We start from the raw sequence: 18619 nt of genomic DNA, 5'->3' as shown, positions 1-18619 counted from the left end.
TGTGGTTCGCAGTCCAGTGTTGATCCTACAGCACCACACCAGGAGTCCACATCATATGCAGTACACACATATATAGGTGTGTATGCATGTGTTTTCATGAGTATGTGGGTGTATACTCTTTGTATTTATTCACATGTAAGAGCTTTGCAGCAGAGGAAGCATCTCTCTGTAGGTGACACCATTTGCTATCTTGTTGGCATTGTGCCAAAACCTTGTCTAATAAGTGGAATTTTAGCAAAAGCTTCTTGGCACAGAAAGGTACATGAAGGGCAGCAGAAAAACACAGAGAATCCATGAGAGAATGATTAGGAGAAAAATGATCCTTTAGATGTTTTTTTATAAAGGGAAGTTGGTAGGGACAGGTCAGAGAAAGTAGAATCTTTCCCTATAAAGCCAAAGAACATTAGACATTGGCCAATTCTAATGGAGTCAGAACTATAACTATCAAAGAGGCATTCACAAGAATTGAGGTTAAAAGGATATAAGCAAAAACTCCAGACCAATAAAAGCAAAGGAAGGTGTATTCTTTAGTCACCAACCATTTGATTAACACAGGCTCAGCAACAGGAATCTTGGAGGTTGTTTTTCTGTGAACCAAATGGAAGGAGACGTCCTCTCTGTACCTTCTACGCTGAATTTGGCCAAGTCATGATTTTCTCTGCCCCTCATACTTAATGCAATGCGTGTGTGTGTGTGTGTGTGTGTGTGTGTGTGTGTGTGTGTGTTTGATGGTGGGACAGGCAGGTAGGAAGAAGGAGTGAGGGTCCGGGTTAAGACTATATAGCTAGATCTAGGCTAGATCTAGGAATTTGTTAAGTGTTAGGGTTATGGTTAGGACTAGACTCAGTGTTACGGGTAAGGAAATGGGTTGGCCTAAGGCCTAGGAGTAAGGTTTGGCTTAGTTTTAAGGGTTACAGTCAAGTTTATTTATTTATTTTTTTTAGGTTTTTTTTTTCTTGAAATCTACTCAATTTCCTCTCCATTTGGAAATTCTTTATCTACATTCTTGTTGTTAAGTGCTGCCAAGTCTGTTCCAACCCATAGCGTCCCTGTATTTCCAAGGTGCGGCTGGTGAGCTTGAACCGCCGACCATGTGGTTCAAACCAACTTTGTAGTCCAGCACAATTATCCCACTATAGCATTACCTATTTCTGAAGTATTAGTGTTAATCTTCTGGGTTTCTGGTTGCTGTTTTTGTATGGTTCCCATTTTTCCATTGATTTTGTCTGTTTCCTGAATTCTTCTGAAGTTTTGTCCATGTTTTCCTTGATTTCATCTGCTGTTTTCTCAATCATTCTTTCTCAATTCATTGATGTTGCCACACCTTATTCCCTCTTTTTACTTTATGTTTTTGTTGACATTCTGCAACTGTATCTATAAGACTGTTTTCGGTGTTGTAGGCCTGTTTTTCTTTGAATACTTCCATATCTGGGTCCAGTCTGGGTGATATTGTCATGTATGTTAGTCTCGGGTTGTTGTCTGCTATTGTTGGTTCTCTGTCCAAAGAACTTCCTTTAGTAGTTTTTGTAAGGTTGCTTTGGCTTTTACAAATTGTTTTAATCTTTGCTTATCTGAAAATGACCTAATTTTGCCATCATATTTGATGGACAATTTTGCTGGATTATTGGTTTGCAATTTTCTTTCTTTTCGAGTTTTATATATGTCATTCCGTTGTCTTCCTGCATGCATGGCTTCTACTGAGAAATCAGAGCTTAAGCTTAGTGTTTCTTCTACTTTTTAGATAACTTTTTGTTTTTCCTGAACTGCTCTCAGATTTGTTTCCTTTTCTTTGGTTTAGAAAAGTTTGATTTATAATAAGTCTTGGTGTTTTTCTTTTAGGGTCTGTCCTGTTTGGAGTTAATTCAACTTCTTGAATGGCTATTTTCTTGTCTTTTGTGATGTTAGGGAAGTTTTCTTCCAACAACTTTTGGACAATATTCTCTATGTGTTTGTTTTTTTGTTGTTGTTGTTGTTTTTTTGTCTCTTCCTATTCTGGAATTCCAATCACACGTAAGTTTTTCCTCTTGATAGTATCCCACATAAATCTTAGTCTTTGTTTGGATTATTTTGTTGTTGTTGTTATTTTTTCTGATTGTTCCTCTGGCAAATGCATACTGAGAGTTTTCTTTAAATTCATTAATTCAGTCTTCCATTGATGGAATTCAACTTCTCTGCCCTTTCAGTACATTAGCTACTTATGAAGTTTTAGTGATAATCTTCTGGGTCTCTGGTTGCTGTTTTTGTATGGTTTTTCATTGATTTTGTCAGTTTGTTTCCTGAATTCTTCTAAAATTTTGTCCAAGTTTTCCTTGATTTCATATGCAGTTTTCTCGATCATTCTTTCAATTCAATGAAGTTGCCTAATTAACATTCTTTTAATTTCTGATCAGGTAGTTCTGATACTATTTCTAGTGTTACGTTTTCTGACTCTGTATTTTGGTCACTAGTTTGAGGCAGTCTGTCTTGTTTCTTTGTGTATGGTGAACTTGTCTGTTTTCAATGAGACACTGTGGTATCGTATTTATATTTGACTGATGATTGGAGAGTGGTGTGCTCCCAGGCACTCACCACCTGTCTTCTGGTGAATGTGATAAAGACCGGAAGCATGAACACAGTTCTCCATTTACTGTTTGTGTAGAGGAATTTGGAGCAGGTTTCACAGGCCTCCAGAAGCAAGGGTGTTATGCCAGGCCCGTGGTCGTAGGCAGAGCAGAGGCTGTGACAGAAGGGATACCACTGGCTGCTGTCCCCAACTACCAAAAGGGCATGGAAACAAGGGAGAATTGTAATCACCCACTGCCAACCTCCATCTGTGACCTGTTCCTGCAGGCCACTGTATTGATAGCAGCTCACAAAAGCCCAAGATGGCCTCTCTGTTCCAGGCAGCCCACAGCCCGCCCGTTTTACTTTTCTCTGGCTGCTCCTGTTCAGCTCCCTCTTCTAGTCTGCACTCAATCCACCTCTTTGCCCTGTGCCCTGATGCTCGGGGTTCTAGGGTTGCCATCTGTATCTGTTACACTCTGTTGTAGAGGGTTGGCTTTGTTTTAGAGGGTTGGCTCAATGCATCTGCCTACTCCACCACCTTGCCTCAACTCTTTCTTGTATAATATATGAAACTATTTCATAGTTACATTGTTCAGAAGCTTGGTTTAGCAACACATGTTACTTCCCATTTTACTACAATAGGAGTATTTCCATTTGGTTATTAAGAAAATAGCCTTAGGCTCTCTACTAGACTATAAGCAGGCTTGTTCACTGTTGTATCACCAATACCAAGAACAGTGGCTGGCTACCAATAAATAGAGCTAATATACACCAAATCAAAGTTAGTCATTTCTTTTTCCTGAAACCAGAGACGCACAACTGCTCAAGAGCATATTCTAGATAGCCAATTAAAGAGAGAGAGAGAGAGTGAGAGTGAGAGTGAAGAATCAAATATTTGAGACCAAAAGGGCAGTGGTGGTGCCTATGTGCCGTGGAGTCGGTTCCAACGCATAGTGACCCAGTATAGGGTTTCCAAGACTGTAAATCTTTACAGGAGCAGAAAGCCTCATCTTTCTCCCGTGGAACAGCTGGTAGTTCCGAGCTGTTGACCTTGTGGTTCGCAGTCCTATTCATAAACACTATGCTACCAGAGGCTCCTTAAAAGGACAGTATTATCCCAAATTCAGAAGAGTTAGAAATGAAGAGGGATTAGAAATAGGAAACACAAGGAGAATGTGGGATTAGCTATGTTACACTGATCTCATACAATCAATGAGATGAAATGCAATGTGTAGGAGTTGTTGAATGTAAAATTGATGATCTACTCTATAAACTTTCACCCAACTCACCATAAAAAGATATCTTTTGGAAAAGTTAAACATCTTGTGAGTGAACAATTTGTATTTCTACACACAAAGAAGCCCCTGCATAAATGTGAATACTAGATGCTTCTATGCAGGTCTATTCCTTACACCCATGCACTTTTCATAGTCAAAAGGAATGAGATTTTCAGAAAAAAAGAAAGATGGTTTTCACAGGAAGAAAAAGTTCTATACTTGAAACCTGCAGTAGCCCATTTTCAGGTTTCAAAGCTACCTTCTTATTCCAGACACCCATCTGGACAGCTGGAGAGAAGAATGCAGTCACAAAGGGAAATAAATATTGTAAACTATAAAGCAAACAGCTGAAATCAGTTTTCTGCACTACCCTTGATTAGCTATTTTCCAGCTCTAAAAGCCTGAAGCAAAAAACACTGAAACAGCTATAAACAATGGACGCTTTGAAATAGGTTCCCTTTACATGTCATGCAAGAGGAGATGAACCACATGTCAGCAGTAAATATCCGCACAGAGGGTCATCTGGAAGCAGGAACTGTCTTTGGGGGAGGGGTGGTAGACAGACAGAAAATGAGTGGGGGCGTTGCAAAGCTCTGGCTTCAGAGAGGACTTGATGCATTTCTTTAATACAGAACCTCCGCCCTCTGGGTGTTTGCTAGTTAAACAACTGAGCTTGTTTGGATTGAAGCCATAAGAGGGTTGTGGGGGAGGCAGAGGTTCCGGAGAATGAGAGTACACAGTGTTAAATGAAAAAGACATGGTGCCTTTCAACGTGTGGGGACAATCATCACTGTTAATGTCTGTGGAGGGAAACTAGAAGTTGAAAAACCAGGGGGAAGGTAAGGGGACCCCTGAGAGGAGCTGCAAATCTGCTTCAAGGAGTCAGGGTACCTGGAAGCCATAGGCTAGGACCTCAGGCATGTACCTACCAGGGAACTAAATGGCAAGTATGAAAATAATGGGGTATATAGAAAATAAAAGTGAATAGAAGGCAACAACCATATTCTTTTCTGAGTCAGCAGTGCAGAGACGGAGAGAATGCCCGGATATTGCTCTATCCTCTCTCCTGAGCCATCTGCCTTGGGAGAAAGGAGAATAATAGGGAGATTTTGTCAGAGATCAAACAACTCTGGTTTCTGTTAAGTTCACCTTCACCTTTGGGGTTTGAGTTTGTTCTCTATGTAATTAACAGAATGAATGTCTAGTGAGTATGTGTGTCTATGTGTGTGTGCTTGGGGTTTTGTAGTTAACCCTCACTGGCCACTAGGATCCCTTTCAGTTCATTATTATAATGCACAAATGGGGCCCTAGTAATACAAAGTAATCCAGGATTTTACACACTGGAAAATTCTGACCTAATGAAAAGGTCTCTACCTGTGAGAAAAAAAAGTAATAAAAGTTGTTAAGTGCCATCGAGTTGGTTCCAACTCATAGCAACCCTGTATAGGGTTTCTGAGGAGTGGCTGGTGAGCTTGAACTGCAGACCTTGCGGTTCAAAAGTAGCTATAATGAATAAGAAAAAGAAAGGAAGAAATTATATGTATGCTGCTTGATCAACTTTAGAATTTTATATTTCCTTCAGGTTTCTTTTTTAGCAAAAGCATAAGTATAATTTTGTGAAATAAAGGGAAAAGGAAGTGTCCAACAAACAAGCTAAGATTTCATCCTGAAAAAGTCACAAAAGAGAAGCCAGAGAGAGTAAAATGTTGCATGTGAAGGCCACAAAAAGAGGAGCCCTGGGAAAGAAAACAAACCAATGAATCTGAAAAGATGTTTCATGGCAAAATGTGAAGTTCAGTATCAAGTTGGAAAGTAAACATTAAGTTCCTAAACATTTGGTTGAAAGGTTTGAGAATAAAATTTAGCTAAAAATTCTGCTCCGCTTTGTTTCTTTGTTGTTGTTGTCAGGTGCCATTGAGTCGGAACCGACTCATAGGGACCCCATGCACAGCAGAACGAAACAATGTCAGATCCTGGGCCAACCTCACTATCGCTGCCACACTTGACGCCATCAATGATGCCACCTGGCTGATCCATCTCATTGGAGGTCTTTCTCTTTTTCTCTGACCCTCCATCTTACCCAGCATGACATCCTTTTCCAGCGACTGTTCCCTCCTGACAATATGTCCAAAATATGAGAGACGAAGCTTAGCTATCCTAGCCTTCAAGGAGCACTATGGCTGCACTTCTTCCAAAACAGATCTATTGGTTCTTTGTTTCTTAAAGGGCACCAATTGAAAAATTACACCTTTTGTTACTCTCTCTGATGAACACTTTCACAATAATCAATCATATGCAACTAATAATATAGACTGTAACAAAGTAGAAAATAAGCAATTGCGTGTGTGTGTGTGTGTGTGTGTGTGTATTCCCCATGTAGAAGTATCCTTACACAATCTTTTTGAATTGGACTATAAGGACCAATACATATCAATTCTACTATCAGACATTTTGCTTTCAAAATAGAAAAACATTTGGTCTGAAGAAGGCCAAGAGAGAGTCAAGGCGTTTTACCTGTACAAATTTCTTCCCACATCATCTTCATTAACTGCGTATCCCTGGGGATTATCCGTGAAACTGAAGCCTGTGCCAACCTGAGGTAATAAACCAGGTATAAACATAGAAACACACACCTCAGAGCCCTTCACACAGAGCCCACCCTGGAAGGAAAGGCCTTGTTCCAAAGGCCTCTGACCTCAGATCTCTCTCTGCCCTCATCCACATGCATATCGTGACCTTCTCGGGAGGATGCTGTGCTGCGGGAGTCCGTCTTATCTTCCCCAAAGTCCAAATAACACAGCACAGGTCTCAGTTGTCCTGCTTCAGAAGTGGGGATCCGGCCACACATTTGTTGACTTAAGGAAGAGGCCCTCTCATTCACCTTTCCTGACCCCTGCTAGCATATCAAGTGACCCCAAGTTTTCTTCTGTCGGAAGTTTGCGGGGTGTACTACTCAGCCCTGACAAGAAGGCATCCACTAGGATGGAACTGAAATGCCGTGTCCTTTAAATGTGGTCTTGTCCCAGTTTTGGGACACTGTACCAGTCTCTCCCCTTCATGAGCAGCTGACTAAATTCACTCTCCACACACTCCCCTAATCAAGTTTTCACTCTCTTGACCCACTAGACCCCTGTTCTAATTGCCCCAGGAATTGGTATTCAGCAAGTAGGGGTACCCCTATGCCCCCTGACCTTGTAGAATTACTCAGAATGCTCTGCTCCCAGGAAATTGGTGGTCGTGGTGGTATATGGTGGTATGTTGTGGAGTTGGTTCTGAGTCATAGCAACCCTGCATAGTGTTTCTGAGGTTGTAAATCTTTATGGCAGCAGCCTTCGGGTTAGCAGCCTGCCTCATAACCACTGTGCTATCAGAGATCTGTAAACCCTAGCTAACCCCACCCTGCTTGTCTACATCAGCCTTCTCCTACAATTCCAATTTACTATTCCCTTGCAAATTGCAAGGGGGAGTGGGGTGCTACAATCCACTGTGTGGCCTTCTGGGAACTGTGAGCATGATTTACCTAGCGAATTTTCATGGTTTTGCCAATTTGTCTCTCACATTTTGCATCTGATAAATATATTAGAGCAGAGATAAGAGATAGTTGTCTATGCATTTTTTTTTTTTTTTCTGTACTGGTAAGAAATATGACCTATAAGTGGATAGGGGGGTTTTTAAATAAGATACTTATGTGACTAATTTAAAATGAATATTTCCTAATCCCCAAAAGTTCATAGAAAACTGAGAAGTAAATGTAGACAAGAAGCTGCTATTTTGTGTCAATCATTTGCATAAGGAATGTCCCACTAGCCAGGTGTAAAGATTTTAATTTTTTCCCCCAAACATCCAAAGGAACAGGGCATTTCATTCAACTTTGATTTAAATATGTGATAAAAGAATAGCTAAAAGAAGAATTTGGCAAAACATGCTGGGGAACAAGAATGTTGAGGGTTTTTTTGGTTTTCCTATTTGTTTTGTGAACCATGTGACAAGTGAGAGACATTAGATTAATTAGGGGCAATGGTATTCCAAAAGTATAAGAACTGATCTAGAGTTAGTCTCCTGTTTTGTGGCTTTTGGAAGAAGTTTCAGAAGAACTTCCCAAGAAGAATCCCGCATTTTGCACCAGGTTGGGACATTCTGCTTTCTGTGATAAGTAACAGACTTTTTAAATCTAGAACTCTATTTGAAAGATTAGAAGTTCCGAATATATAGACTTCACATTATGAAGAATCCATATCAGCAGTGTGAAGTAACTAATCCCTTATACTGGATGGAGGGTTTAGCTCTGTGAGCAGAAAGTTTTTATAAGATTAAGCTCAAGGAAAGGAGAAAAGGCATCAGTTAAATCCCCAAACTCAGATAGGTTAATGCATGCAAACAGAACAGCTAGCTCTTAAGGTGGTTTTAATTGTATAAATTAAACGTTATTTTAAAAAGAAAAATAATAAAAGCTGAATACCTTTGAAAAAATATACATAATAAAAAGAAAAATAAGACAAGAAAAGCCAACACTGGTATTGCAAATAGGTCTTGTATACTCACTGGATTATCAACGTAAAGCATAGAAAACGTGGTGGTCCAAGGGAAGTCTCTGGTGCGCACTATTAAAATAAAGAAGAGGTCTGAGTCTGTGTTATAAATAAAATGGATAGGTCCACCTGTCCTTGTCCCATCTCTTAGTGTCCCTTCCGGTACTGCTTCACACTCTCACAGCAGGGAGTAGGCCCCATTGCCTTAAGGCTCTCCTTTTTCTTCCCCAACCCAGCGGGATTCTACTTTGAAGCTGAAGCTTGGCAACAAATATTTGTTGTATAAATGAACACACACCTATGTAATAATCCCCCATCTGTCCAGTCCAATAGGTCTGTGTAGTGCAAACAGTTTACACTCAAGTATTAAACTAAAGATTGTGGTTCAGACCCACCCAGTGATGCCACACAAGGAAGACCTGGCTTCAGCAAAGCTGTGTTGTTGTTAAGTGCTGTTGAGTCAGTCCCAACTCAAACCTATACAGGGTTCTGAGGCTGTAAAGCTTTGCAGGAGCAGGAAGCCTCATCCATCCCTCTCAGAGTGGCTGGTGGCCTCGAACCTCCAACCTTATGGTTCACTTATTCTACAGATCCACCATGCTCCCCCTATAAAGATACAGGCAACAAAACCCTGTGGAGTAGATGTACTCTGAAATGCATGAAGTCAACATAAGTGGGAATCGATTCTATGACCATGGGATTGTTTTTTTGTTTTGTTTTAATATCCAGTCTCCTTGAATTCTTGTCTTCCTGTCGAAAGCTGAAGAGAACAACCACTTCAGCAAAACTGGCAAAGAAGCGTTTTATACTGAGTCACACACTGGTTCGTAGTCCAAATTCTGACCCAGGAAAAGTAAACCATTGGCACCAAGTGAAAAAATGAGATGGTGGTAAGCCTGGGTTGTTCTGTCTCCAGTCTACTGTTTACCCCAAACCTAATACTTGGAAGTATCATGCTTCCAAAATATCAGACCATTTATGTGACTGAACCATAAAGTGTTCAGTTCGTGTGAATAATTGCAGATATAATTCCACCCATTAATCCCACACAAGAGAGCTCTCCCAAATAGTAATAAATACCAACTGTTCCCATTATTAAGATTGCTTGAGTCAGCAATATAGACTCCCAGAAAATGGCTTAGCACCTTTCACCCAAATTTCAAAAAAGAAAGCAGCCCAGTCAAGACATTCACCCGATTGCTCCTCCTTCTTCCAGAAACATTGCCAGAAACTTGTGTTTTGATAATCTGGAACTGGTAAGCTATTCCTAGTGGTGCTGTGTTTACTCTAAATTATTTCTGGAGCAGATATAAGGTTCAGATAAACAGTTCTCCATAGGAAAAATGTAGTCGGGGCAATACTTACAGGTCATGTTACTTGTGACAACATAAGGTCCATGTTCCACAAAGAGACCAAACATCGAAGAACCTCCGGGCCCTCCCTGTAGCCAGAGAACTACTGGAGCATCAGCTGGCTGTACCTAGAGAGGACAGAAAAACCAGTGACCGCTCGCTGAGTCTACAGAATACATGCTAATAAACAGACCTAAATCCTGTCTCCTGAGGTCTTGAGTAAACCTTCCCAGACTCAAGAACCACTCTCCGTTAGGAACAGTGTAGACTAAGCACTAGACGGCTAACCACAAAGTTGGCAGTTCAAACCACTGGCTGCTCCATGGGAAAAAGATGAGGTTTTCTGCTCCTGTAAAGATTGATAGCCTCCAGAGAGGGAGAGCGACTGTGTGCTGAAGACCTGGGGGTTACGGGGGAAGGATTGCATGGAGGGGATTGTAACCATGGCAATGAGACAATATACGATAGAATGAATATAAAACTAATGTTTTCCCATGTAAACTATCACATAATTCACAATAAAACATTTAAGGAAAAAAAAAAAGAAAAAATGATAGCCTCGGAAACCCTCTACAGGGCGGTCACTATGAGTTGGAACCAACTTGATTGCGATGCATTTGAGTATTGTCTTAGTGAGTACTGGTGTGGCACTGTATGAGAATTATTGGTCTATCAATCGCAAGGTCAGTAGTTCAAACACACCAGCCACTCTAGGAAACCCTATATAGGGTCACTATGAGTCAGAACCAACCAGCCAGTACACTATAATAATATGCCCATCACCCTGCAATAAACCTATTGTTTTGAATCATAATCTGCCGGTGTGGTGCTGTGGGTTAATGCACTTAACTGCAATGTTGGTTTGAACCGCAAGGTAGGTGGTTCAAGCTTACCAACCACTCCTCGGAAACCCTTTACAGGGTTGCTGTGAGTCGGAACCAACTGGATGGCACTTAGCAACAACAACAATGCTAAGTGTCTATCTTGAGTAGTTACGTCTTTTCTCACCAATACCCAGAAAATTCCTTGAATGTAGAAGCTTAGTTTCATAGGCCATCAGGTGCTTCGCATACGGCCTGGTGTGCCGTTTATATATACATTTATATATACATTCACTATTTAAACTTTTGGGGGCTCTTCCAGTTGACCTACATGGCTCCGATAAAGGCACAACAAAAATCCATTATTTTCATTACCTACGCCTTCCTTCACTGAGAGCCCCAACTGTGTTTCTGATTGAATTCACTAAGGAGATGTTCACAGGGATACCAGTAAAGCCATGCAACACAAGGGAGCTGAGGAGAAGACAACAAGCCCTAAGCCATTTTGCCAATGTCAATAGCAGCCAGAAAACCCCTAAAATAGATGTGTATTTATTTAGGAGGTGGGGAGACATGTATCAGAAAAGGTCCATAGGCCAGATATATCAATACCATCATCACCCTCCCTGACAAAGAGGTCTCTAATTCCTTCATTCAGCAAATACTTATTGAGCAGCTAAAGAACTTTGTTGTCACAGTAGGTTAAGCATTGGGCTGCTAACCACAAAGTGGGCAGTTCAAAACCTTCAACCGCTTCTTGGGGAAAGATGAGGCTGTCGACTCATCTTTTTTTTGCAGCCTCAGAACCCCTAAAGAACACATCTACTCTGCTCCGTAGGATCACGGTGAGCCAGAATCAGTTTGATACCAGAGGGCCATCAAATGGAATATAGGCTAAGTACCTGGGAGCAAACAGCTAACACATTCACCTGAGAATCAAGAGACTGGAGTTTTGAGTCCACCCAGAACTACCTGGAAAGAAACACCTGACAAACTACATTGGAAAATTCAGTCATTGACAAAATGAGGAAAACTTTTTAGATATTACCAAACATCTTAAGGTAATGAGTTGCTGGGCCTGGGGGCTCAGGACCACAGTCTCAAGGGACACCATGGTCAACTGACCTAACAGAGTCCACAAGTCAATGTTCTACATCAACTTTGGTTCATAGCAACTGGGATTTTAAAAGCTCATGAGTAGCCACCTAAGGTGGAACTCTTGGTCTCTCCTTGTGCAGAAGAAAGATGAGTGATGAGAACTGAAAGTGCTTGGGACCAAGATGCAGTGGGTCAAGGGAGTGTGTAGACATCATGAATCTGAGACCAGAAGAACTAGATGGTGTCCAACTTCCACTCCCAAATATTCTGAAAGGAATCACATTAGAAGGTCCTGGGCAGAGGAGGAGAAACTGTGGAACAAACCTCAAAATTATAAAACCTCAAAATTATAAAAAGGTAATCAGATTTACTGATCAGAAAGAGATGGGAGAAACTCAAGACTATGACCCTCAGTCACCCTTCAGGTCTAAAATGGAACTCATCCTTCATAGCCCAATGTTCAGCCATGCAGTAGGGGGTGAGGGTATATAGGGGGGTGAGGGACAACAACACTAGTCAGGTATGTCCACCAGGGAATGAATGGTCAACCACTCAAGATCAAAAGGGCCAACTTTACCTAAGGACAAAGTTGAGGAGGGATGAGAAGGAGGGTAGAATGGAACTAGGAACCCCAGGGAGAAAGCAGAATAACTATTGTTGTGTGCAGGGGATGGCAATCATTGAGATGAAACAAAGTGCATGATTTGTTGAATTAAAACTGATGATCTTCTCTGTAAACCTTGACTCAACTCACAATAAAAAGTTTCAAAGACAAAAAAGAACAATAAGCCATTGAAAACTTTTTGGAGTATGATTCTACTCTGACACACCCCATGAATTGAAGTAGCTTGACCTCAGCTAGTTTAATATGGACAGTCACCAAGCTAGAGACAAGAAAGAGTATAGCAGTTATTGGAAAAGAAAACTTCCTGTCCTCTGAAAGCATCCACTTTCACAGGGAATACAAGCAATTAGTGAACACAGCAATACCAATTGAATCATGAGTGTAGAAAGGAGCTGAAAAGGGTGATGTTGAGAGAGTAGCTGAGGGTTGAGAAGGAGGAAATGACCAGGGAGGGCATCAGTGAGGTCTGGAAGCCCAAAGGCTGAGAAGGAACAAAGAACAAGGCTGCAGATGGCAGGGGAAATGCCACACAGCAAAGTATTGGGAGGAGAAGGTTGAATGAGGAGGTAGCATGGCCCTAGTGCAAACCCTCCAGAGCCATCTGAAAGAAACTTCCCTTGGTCTTCACTAGACTAAAAGCAGTGGCATGACCCTCATTTAATGCTCAGCCATCTGGACTCAGCAAACAAGGATCTGATTGCTCCAACCCAGAAGGAAATCTTGCAGCCTCTTAACCCAGCCAGTGTTTTGGTGGAAGTCAGTGTTTTGGTGGAAGGCCCAGTGGCTTGGCTCCACCTGCCTGGATGGTTAAGAAGGTTGCAGAAAGAAGGCAGGATGAACTCAGTGGGGGATGATTTGGGATAACATAGCCCTGGTGTGATGCTGTAGGATGAACACTGGACCGCACTGTCAGTTTGAACCACAAAGTCGGCGGTTCAAACATACCAGTCACTCCTTGGAGATCCTATACAGGGTTGCTGTGAGTTGAAGCCAAAACAACAACAGCCAAGAATTTGGAAGGAGATGGATTGGAAAAGACTCTAGCCATGAGGGAGTCCTGGTGTGGCGCTGTGAGTTAATGCACCCGACTGCAAAGCCATTTGAACAGCAAGGTCAGCAGTTCAGGCTCACCAGTGGCTCCTCAGAAACCCTATACAAGGTCACTATGGATCAGAACCAACTCGACGGTACTTCACAACAACTAGCCATGAGGACAGAGAAGGTAGAGGGATTTCTCTTCTCCAGCCACCCAAAGTTTGCCATAGAGTCTTTAGCAGTTTGGGAAAGGGCCAATGAGAACTTGCTGAAACAGGACGGTGCCAAGAATTGCTGTGAATTGGAGAAGGGCCTCCAGGACGCACACTCAAGCGCTAAGGAACCGCCACTATTGTTAGTTCCATCAAGTCTGTGCCGACTTGTGGTGACCCCATGTGTAACAGAACGAAATGCTGTCTGGCCCTGCACCATCCTCACCCTCACGTGGCTGGCAGGTTCAAGGTCATTGTTGCAGCCACTGTGTATTCTGAGAGCCTTCCAGCCTCAAGGGCTCATCTTCCAGCATTATATCCGATAGTGTTCTGTTGTCATCCATAAGGGTGTCAGTGACTAATTTTCCAAAGTAGATTGCTACCTGCTGTCCGTTTACGATACTGTGGTGACTTGCATGTTGCTCTGATACTAGAAACTATGCCACTAGCATTTCAAGTATCAGCAGGCTCACCCATGTTGGGCAGCTTTCAGTGGAGCATAAAGACTAACAGATACTAGGAAGAAAGACCTGCCAATCTAGTAAGGAATTAAGTGAAATAATATCCATTACGCCCTGCAGACAATGCTATCTACACCACTGTGTCCCCCCACAATAAACAAACAAACAAACTCACTGTTTCCAAGTCTATTCCAACTCTTAGAAGCCCTGCAGGGCACGGCAGAACTGCTCCTTTGTATTTCTGAAGCTACGCATTTTTACGGAAGCAGATTGTCTCATCTTTCTCTCAAAGAGCAGCTAGTGGGTTTGAACCACTGGCTGACTTTTCACTTAGCAGCCCAATACTTTACTCATTGCTTAGCATATATGATAAAAGCACAGGAAACCATTATAATGAAGGGAACACAGAAAATGGTGCAATCCCTGAGTCAGACTAGAAACCCAAATAAGTATGGCTCTAGCTCAAAGAGTCAGTGCAGTATTGTAGTTGTTAAGTGCCGACTCATAGCAACTCTGTATAGGCTTTCCAAGGAGTGACTGGTGAACTTGAAATGCCAACCTTGTAGTTCAAACCGACCTTGCAGTGTAGTGCATTAACCCATAGCACCACACAAGGCTCCCAGCACAGTAAAACGGCTAAACATATGAGCTCTGGCCCAAAAGTGCTTGGGTTCAAATCCTGGCTTTACTATCCGCCAGCTGTGTGATTCAGAGAAACTTAGCTGAGCTCTCTGGACCTCAGCTTTGCTACTTGTAAAATGGGGATCACCAAGAGCATCCTAATAATAGTGACACTGTAGAATAAACACGGCACTGCTAACCACAAGGTCAGTAGATTAAATCCACCAGCAGCTCCATGGGAGAAAATTAAAGCTGTCTGCTCCCATAAAAATTTAGAGTTTCAGAAACCCTATATAGGGTAAGTCCTGGTGTGGCATTGTAGGTAAATGTGCCGGACTGCAAGGTCAGTTTGAACTGCAATGTCGGTGGTTCAAGCTCCTTAGAAGCCCTATACAGAGTTGCTATGAGTTGGAACCTACTCAACGACACTTAACAACAACAACAATGTGGGCTGACTAGATGGCTGTGGGTTTGGTTTGGGGTTTTAGACTAGTACCTTACATTACATGGTTGCTGAGAAAATTAAAGGAATTAATTTTCGTTTAAGCACAGTGATCAGCATGGAGCAAGTTATACAAATATTAGTTATTAATACAATAGATGCAGTCTAGGAATTCATTGACAATTTTAATTTGAAGAATCTGTGAGAGAATACGGATGAGTGGTTTGGTGCTTTTTGTCCTTGCTCTTTTGACCCATAGCTTCCTTTGTCCATTTTTCTTTGGTTAATCTTGCTGCTTCAAGGGTTGCAAACATCTGTGAAGTCAAAAGATGTAGTGGAAGCAGGAAAAACTTAAATCAAAGACAGGCTTTTACAGCTGTTGTTGGATAGCAGAATGTTTTGGACTGAACTGTGACCCACCAGATATGTTGAAGTCTGAGCTTCCATACCTATGAATGTAACTCTGTTTGGAAATACTAGTTTTCTTTTGTTGTGTTAATGAGATCATAGGGAGTTAGAAGGGCTCTAAACGAAATCCCTCCAGAGCATCAAACCTGTTCAAAAGTAAAGAAGACCAACCAAAGGTTGTTGCCAGCAGTATTTTGAACTGAGTGAAAAGCTAATAGTCATTAATCCAATGTCCCACATGTGACTCCTGAGAGTCAGGAGGAAGGACAGTGGCATAGTACATTATTGGTAGAGCTTTAGAGAGCAACACACATTCAAAGCACTTCAGTGGGCCGCCATCTCTGACACCTGTTTGTTTTCTTGTTGTTGTTGTTAAATGCTGTTGAGTTGGTTCCGATAATTTACTGAAAATAACCACTTGTTGACTGACTTGATGGCATTTAAGTACAACAACAATCTAAAAGTTTGGGGGTCCTGGTGGCTAGGACTCAGAGCTACATGGACATGAGACATACCCTGATCATCACCTAGCCAGGGGGTCAAAGCCCCAGAGCCAATCCTGTAAACTTTGTCAGTCTCCAGTTGTGTACACATCCTTATCGCCGTCCTTTCCTTGCGTCTATACTGCCACCTGTGATCTGCTACCAATCATGATTTTGTAATGATTTCCTTTGTTTTCTTTCATCTATAATTAGTCCCAGGACCATGAACTCATTGACTCTACCTTGGTCTCAGGCTGAAGATGGATGGCTTCCTTCATCCTGATGATTGTCTTTGTCCTGTCTCTGTTATGTTTAAGGCTTAATAAGTGGGTCTCTGGTGTATTGCTGTAGGTTTAACATTGGACTGCCAACCACATCAAACCCACCAGCTGCTCCTTGGAATCCCTGTACAAGGTGGCTATGAGTTGGAACTGACTCAAACTCAATGGCATTGAACAATAATATAGAACATGTTTGAATTCATGTTCTCCTCTGGAACAAAACCTAGATGGAGGGTAGGTCAAGAAATGATAGCTTCACATTTTTATATTTTTGTTTAATCAATGTTTTCTATGATTTTGTAGAAATACTTTTTGACTTTCATAATTACTTGTTATTGTTAGGTGCCATGGAGTGCATTTTCAACCTATACTAACCCATGTGACAGAGTAGAACTGCCCCATGGGGTTTTCTAGGTGGTGGTAGGAACCGACTCTGTGGCACGTAACAACAACAACCAGACTTTACAGAAGCAGGTCATCAGGCCTTTTCCCCACTGATTGGCTGGGTGGGTTCCAACCACCAACTTTTTGGATAGCTATCTAGCTTTTAACCATTGCTCAGCCAGGGCTCCTTATACTTATGCCGTCAAGTAAATTTCATCTCACAGTGGCATTCTGTGTTTTCCAAAATTATAAATCTTTATGGGAGGAGATAGCCTCATCATTCTCTCTTGGATTGGCTGGTGGGTTTGAACAGCTGACCTTTCAGTTAGCACCCCAGTTCCAACCCACAGCACCATCACGACTTCTACATTATTGGAGGTGGAAAAAAGAATCAAATCTGGTTATATAGAATCTCTGTTCATCCCAGAGCTCTGGGAATGTGAGCCCCTGGGAGCAGAAACAAGACCTTGTGAGTCCCTGGAGGATGTGCCTAGGATTCTCAACCTTGGCTGCACAGTCAGGTAACATGGAGCATTGTGAAAACTACTCCTGCCCAGGCCTAACTTCCACGATGGTCTGGAGTAGGGCAGGCATCAGTCATTTTTGAAAACTTTCCAGGTGATTACCTTGTACAGGCAGGGCTGAGAACCTGTGAGATGGGTGGAGAGCCTGCCCTGACTCCAATGCCCCTGCACTCCGGTCCCCACCCTATCCTCTCCTTGCCTTTCATGTCTCTTCCTGTGACCTGGCACAATGACCGCGCCGGCTCTCAGAAAAACAACCTGACCCTGAGAGGCCACACTACAAAGTCAAGTCAAATACCTCGGTGCCAAACATCTTTATTATTGTGCCACTTTGAAGCACAGGCCACTGCATTCTTGGAATGTTAAAATAATAAGAGATCTGCATACACACCTCCAACCTCAGCTGACCTTGCTCCTCCAATTCACTTTACTGTAGGAGGGGAATGAGGCTCAACAACCCTTGAAGAAGCCTGTTTTTAAAACCCCACGCAAACATCTTTCTACTTTCATGAGCCAATCAACCTGTGATCTCATACTGCCCTTATCAAGAATGAAGCACACAAAAAGTCATGTGCTGCTGTGAAATCCAGGTTTTGGTGTTCAGTGCTGAAAATCCAAGTTTGACTTATATTACAGCACACAGTTTCATAATGTAATATCTATACATGCAAATATGTGAAAAGTCTTTGTTAAGTGCTGTCAAGTGGACTCCCACTCATAGAGACCCTAATGTATAACAGAACAAAACACTGCCTGGTCCTGCACCATCCTCACCATCATCGCTTCTTGAGCCCATCGTTGCAGCCACTGTGTCGATCCATCCCATTGGGGATCTTTCTCTTTTCCATTGACCCTCTGAACTTTACCAATTCTTGAGTGGCTGGCTGCCATCTATTCGTTTCCAACTTACAGCAACCCAGTATAGAGTTTCTGTAAATTTTTATGGAAGCAGACAGCCTCTTCTGAAGCAGAAAGCCTCATCTGTCTCCCACAGAGCAACTTTCACTTAGCAGTCCAGTTCATAACGCACCATGCCACCAAGGCTCCAATTTTTACTTTAGAATAAAAGTAAATGAAGATGAATCCTGAAACACATCCAGAATCTTCTGAGGTGGGAAATTTCCACTTGAAAGGACAAGCAGACCAGCCTGGAATGGCTAGAAGGACAGAAGATACTTCTTGAAAGAAAGACTGACAGGAAAAATACAAAACAATAACAGCAGTTTGACTGATTACTACAAGAACAAGCAAGTTGCTCATCCAGGTGACATCAAGGCAATTGGTCAGGTCCTCTCAGGGCAAACCCCCTTCTAAGACTAAGACCATGTTCGTCACCAATAAAGGGAAGTGAGGGAAAAACAGCAGTGAAGCTGTGAGCTAAACCCTACAACGTTCAATAGACTCTTGTGAACCTGGGTGGAGACCTGGTCGGTCAGCAGTGTGGCAAGACCTGGGGACTCTTGGGCCCAGAGTCAGTGACATAGCCACAGAGGACTAGAGCGGAGAGTGAAGCGTCCAGCTGA

General features: G+C 42.2%; 1 protein-coding gene across 1 annotated transcript in view; it reads right to left on the bottom strand.

The window, feature by feature from the left end:
* The window catches only part of CPVL (carboxypeptidase, vitellogenic-like), a 162996-nt gene that overhangs the window by 107916 nt on the left and 36461 nt on the right, over window positions 1-18619 (bottom strand). The window contains exons 3-5 of the mRNA XM_006832276.1: window positions 9716-9830; window positions 8364-8422; window positions 6336-6415 (exon numbers count right to left, since the gene is read on the bottom strand). Of these exons, the coding sequence (XP_006832339.1) occupies window positions 6336-6415; window positions 8364-8422; window positions 9716-9830 (254 nt within the window). The remainder of the gene's footprint in view (window positions 1-6335; window positions 6416-8363; window positions 8423-9715; window positions 9831-18619) is intronic.

This window comes from Chrysochloris asiatica, unplaced genomic scaffold, assembly GCF_000296735.1.
Source record: "Chrysochloris asiatica unplaced genomic scaffold, ChrAsi1.0 scaffold00006, whole genome shotgun sequence".
In the NCBI taxonomy this organism is placed as follows: Eukaryota; Metazoa; Chordata; class Mammalia; order Afrosoricida; family Chrysochloridae; genus Chrysochloris; species Chrysochloris asiatica.
Note: the sequence above shows the minus strand (reverse complement) of the source record. Positions and strands in the feature narration are given on the sequence as shown.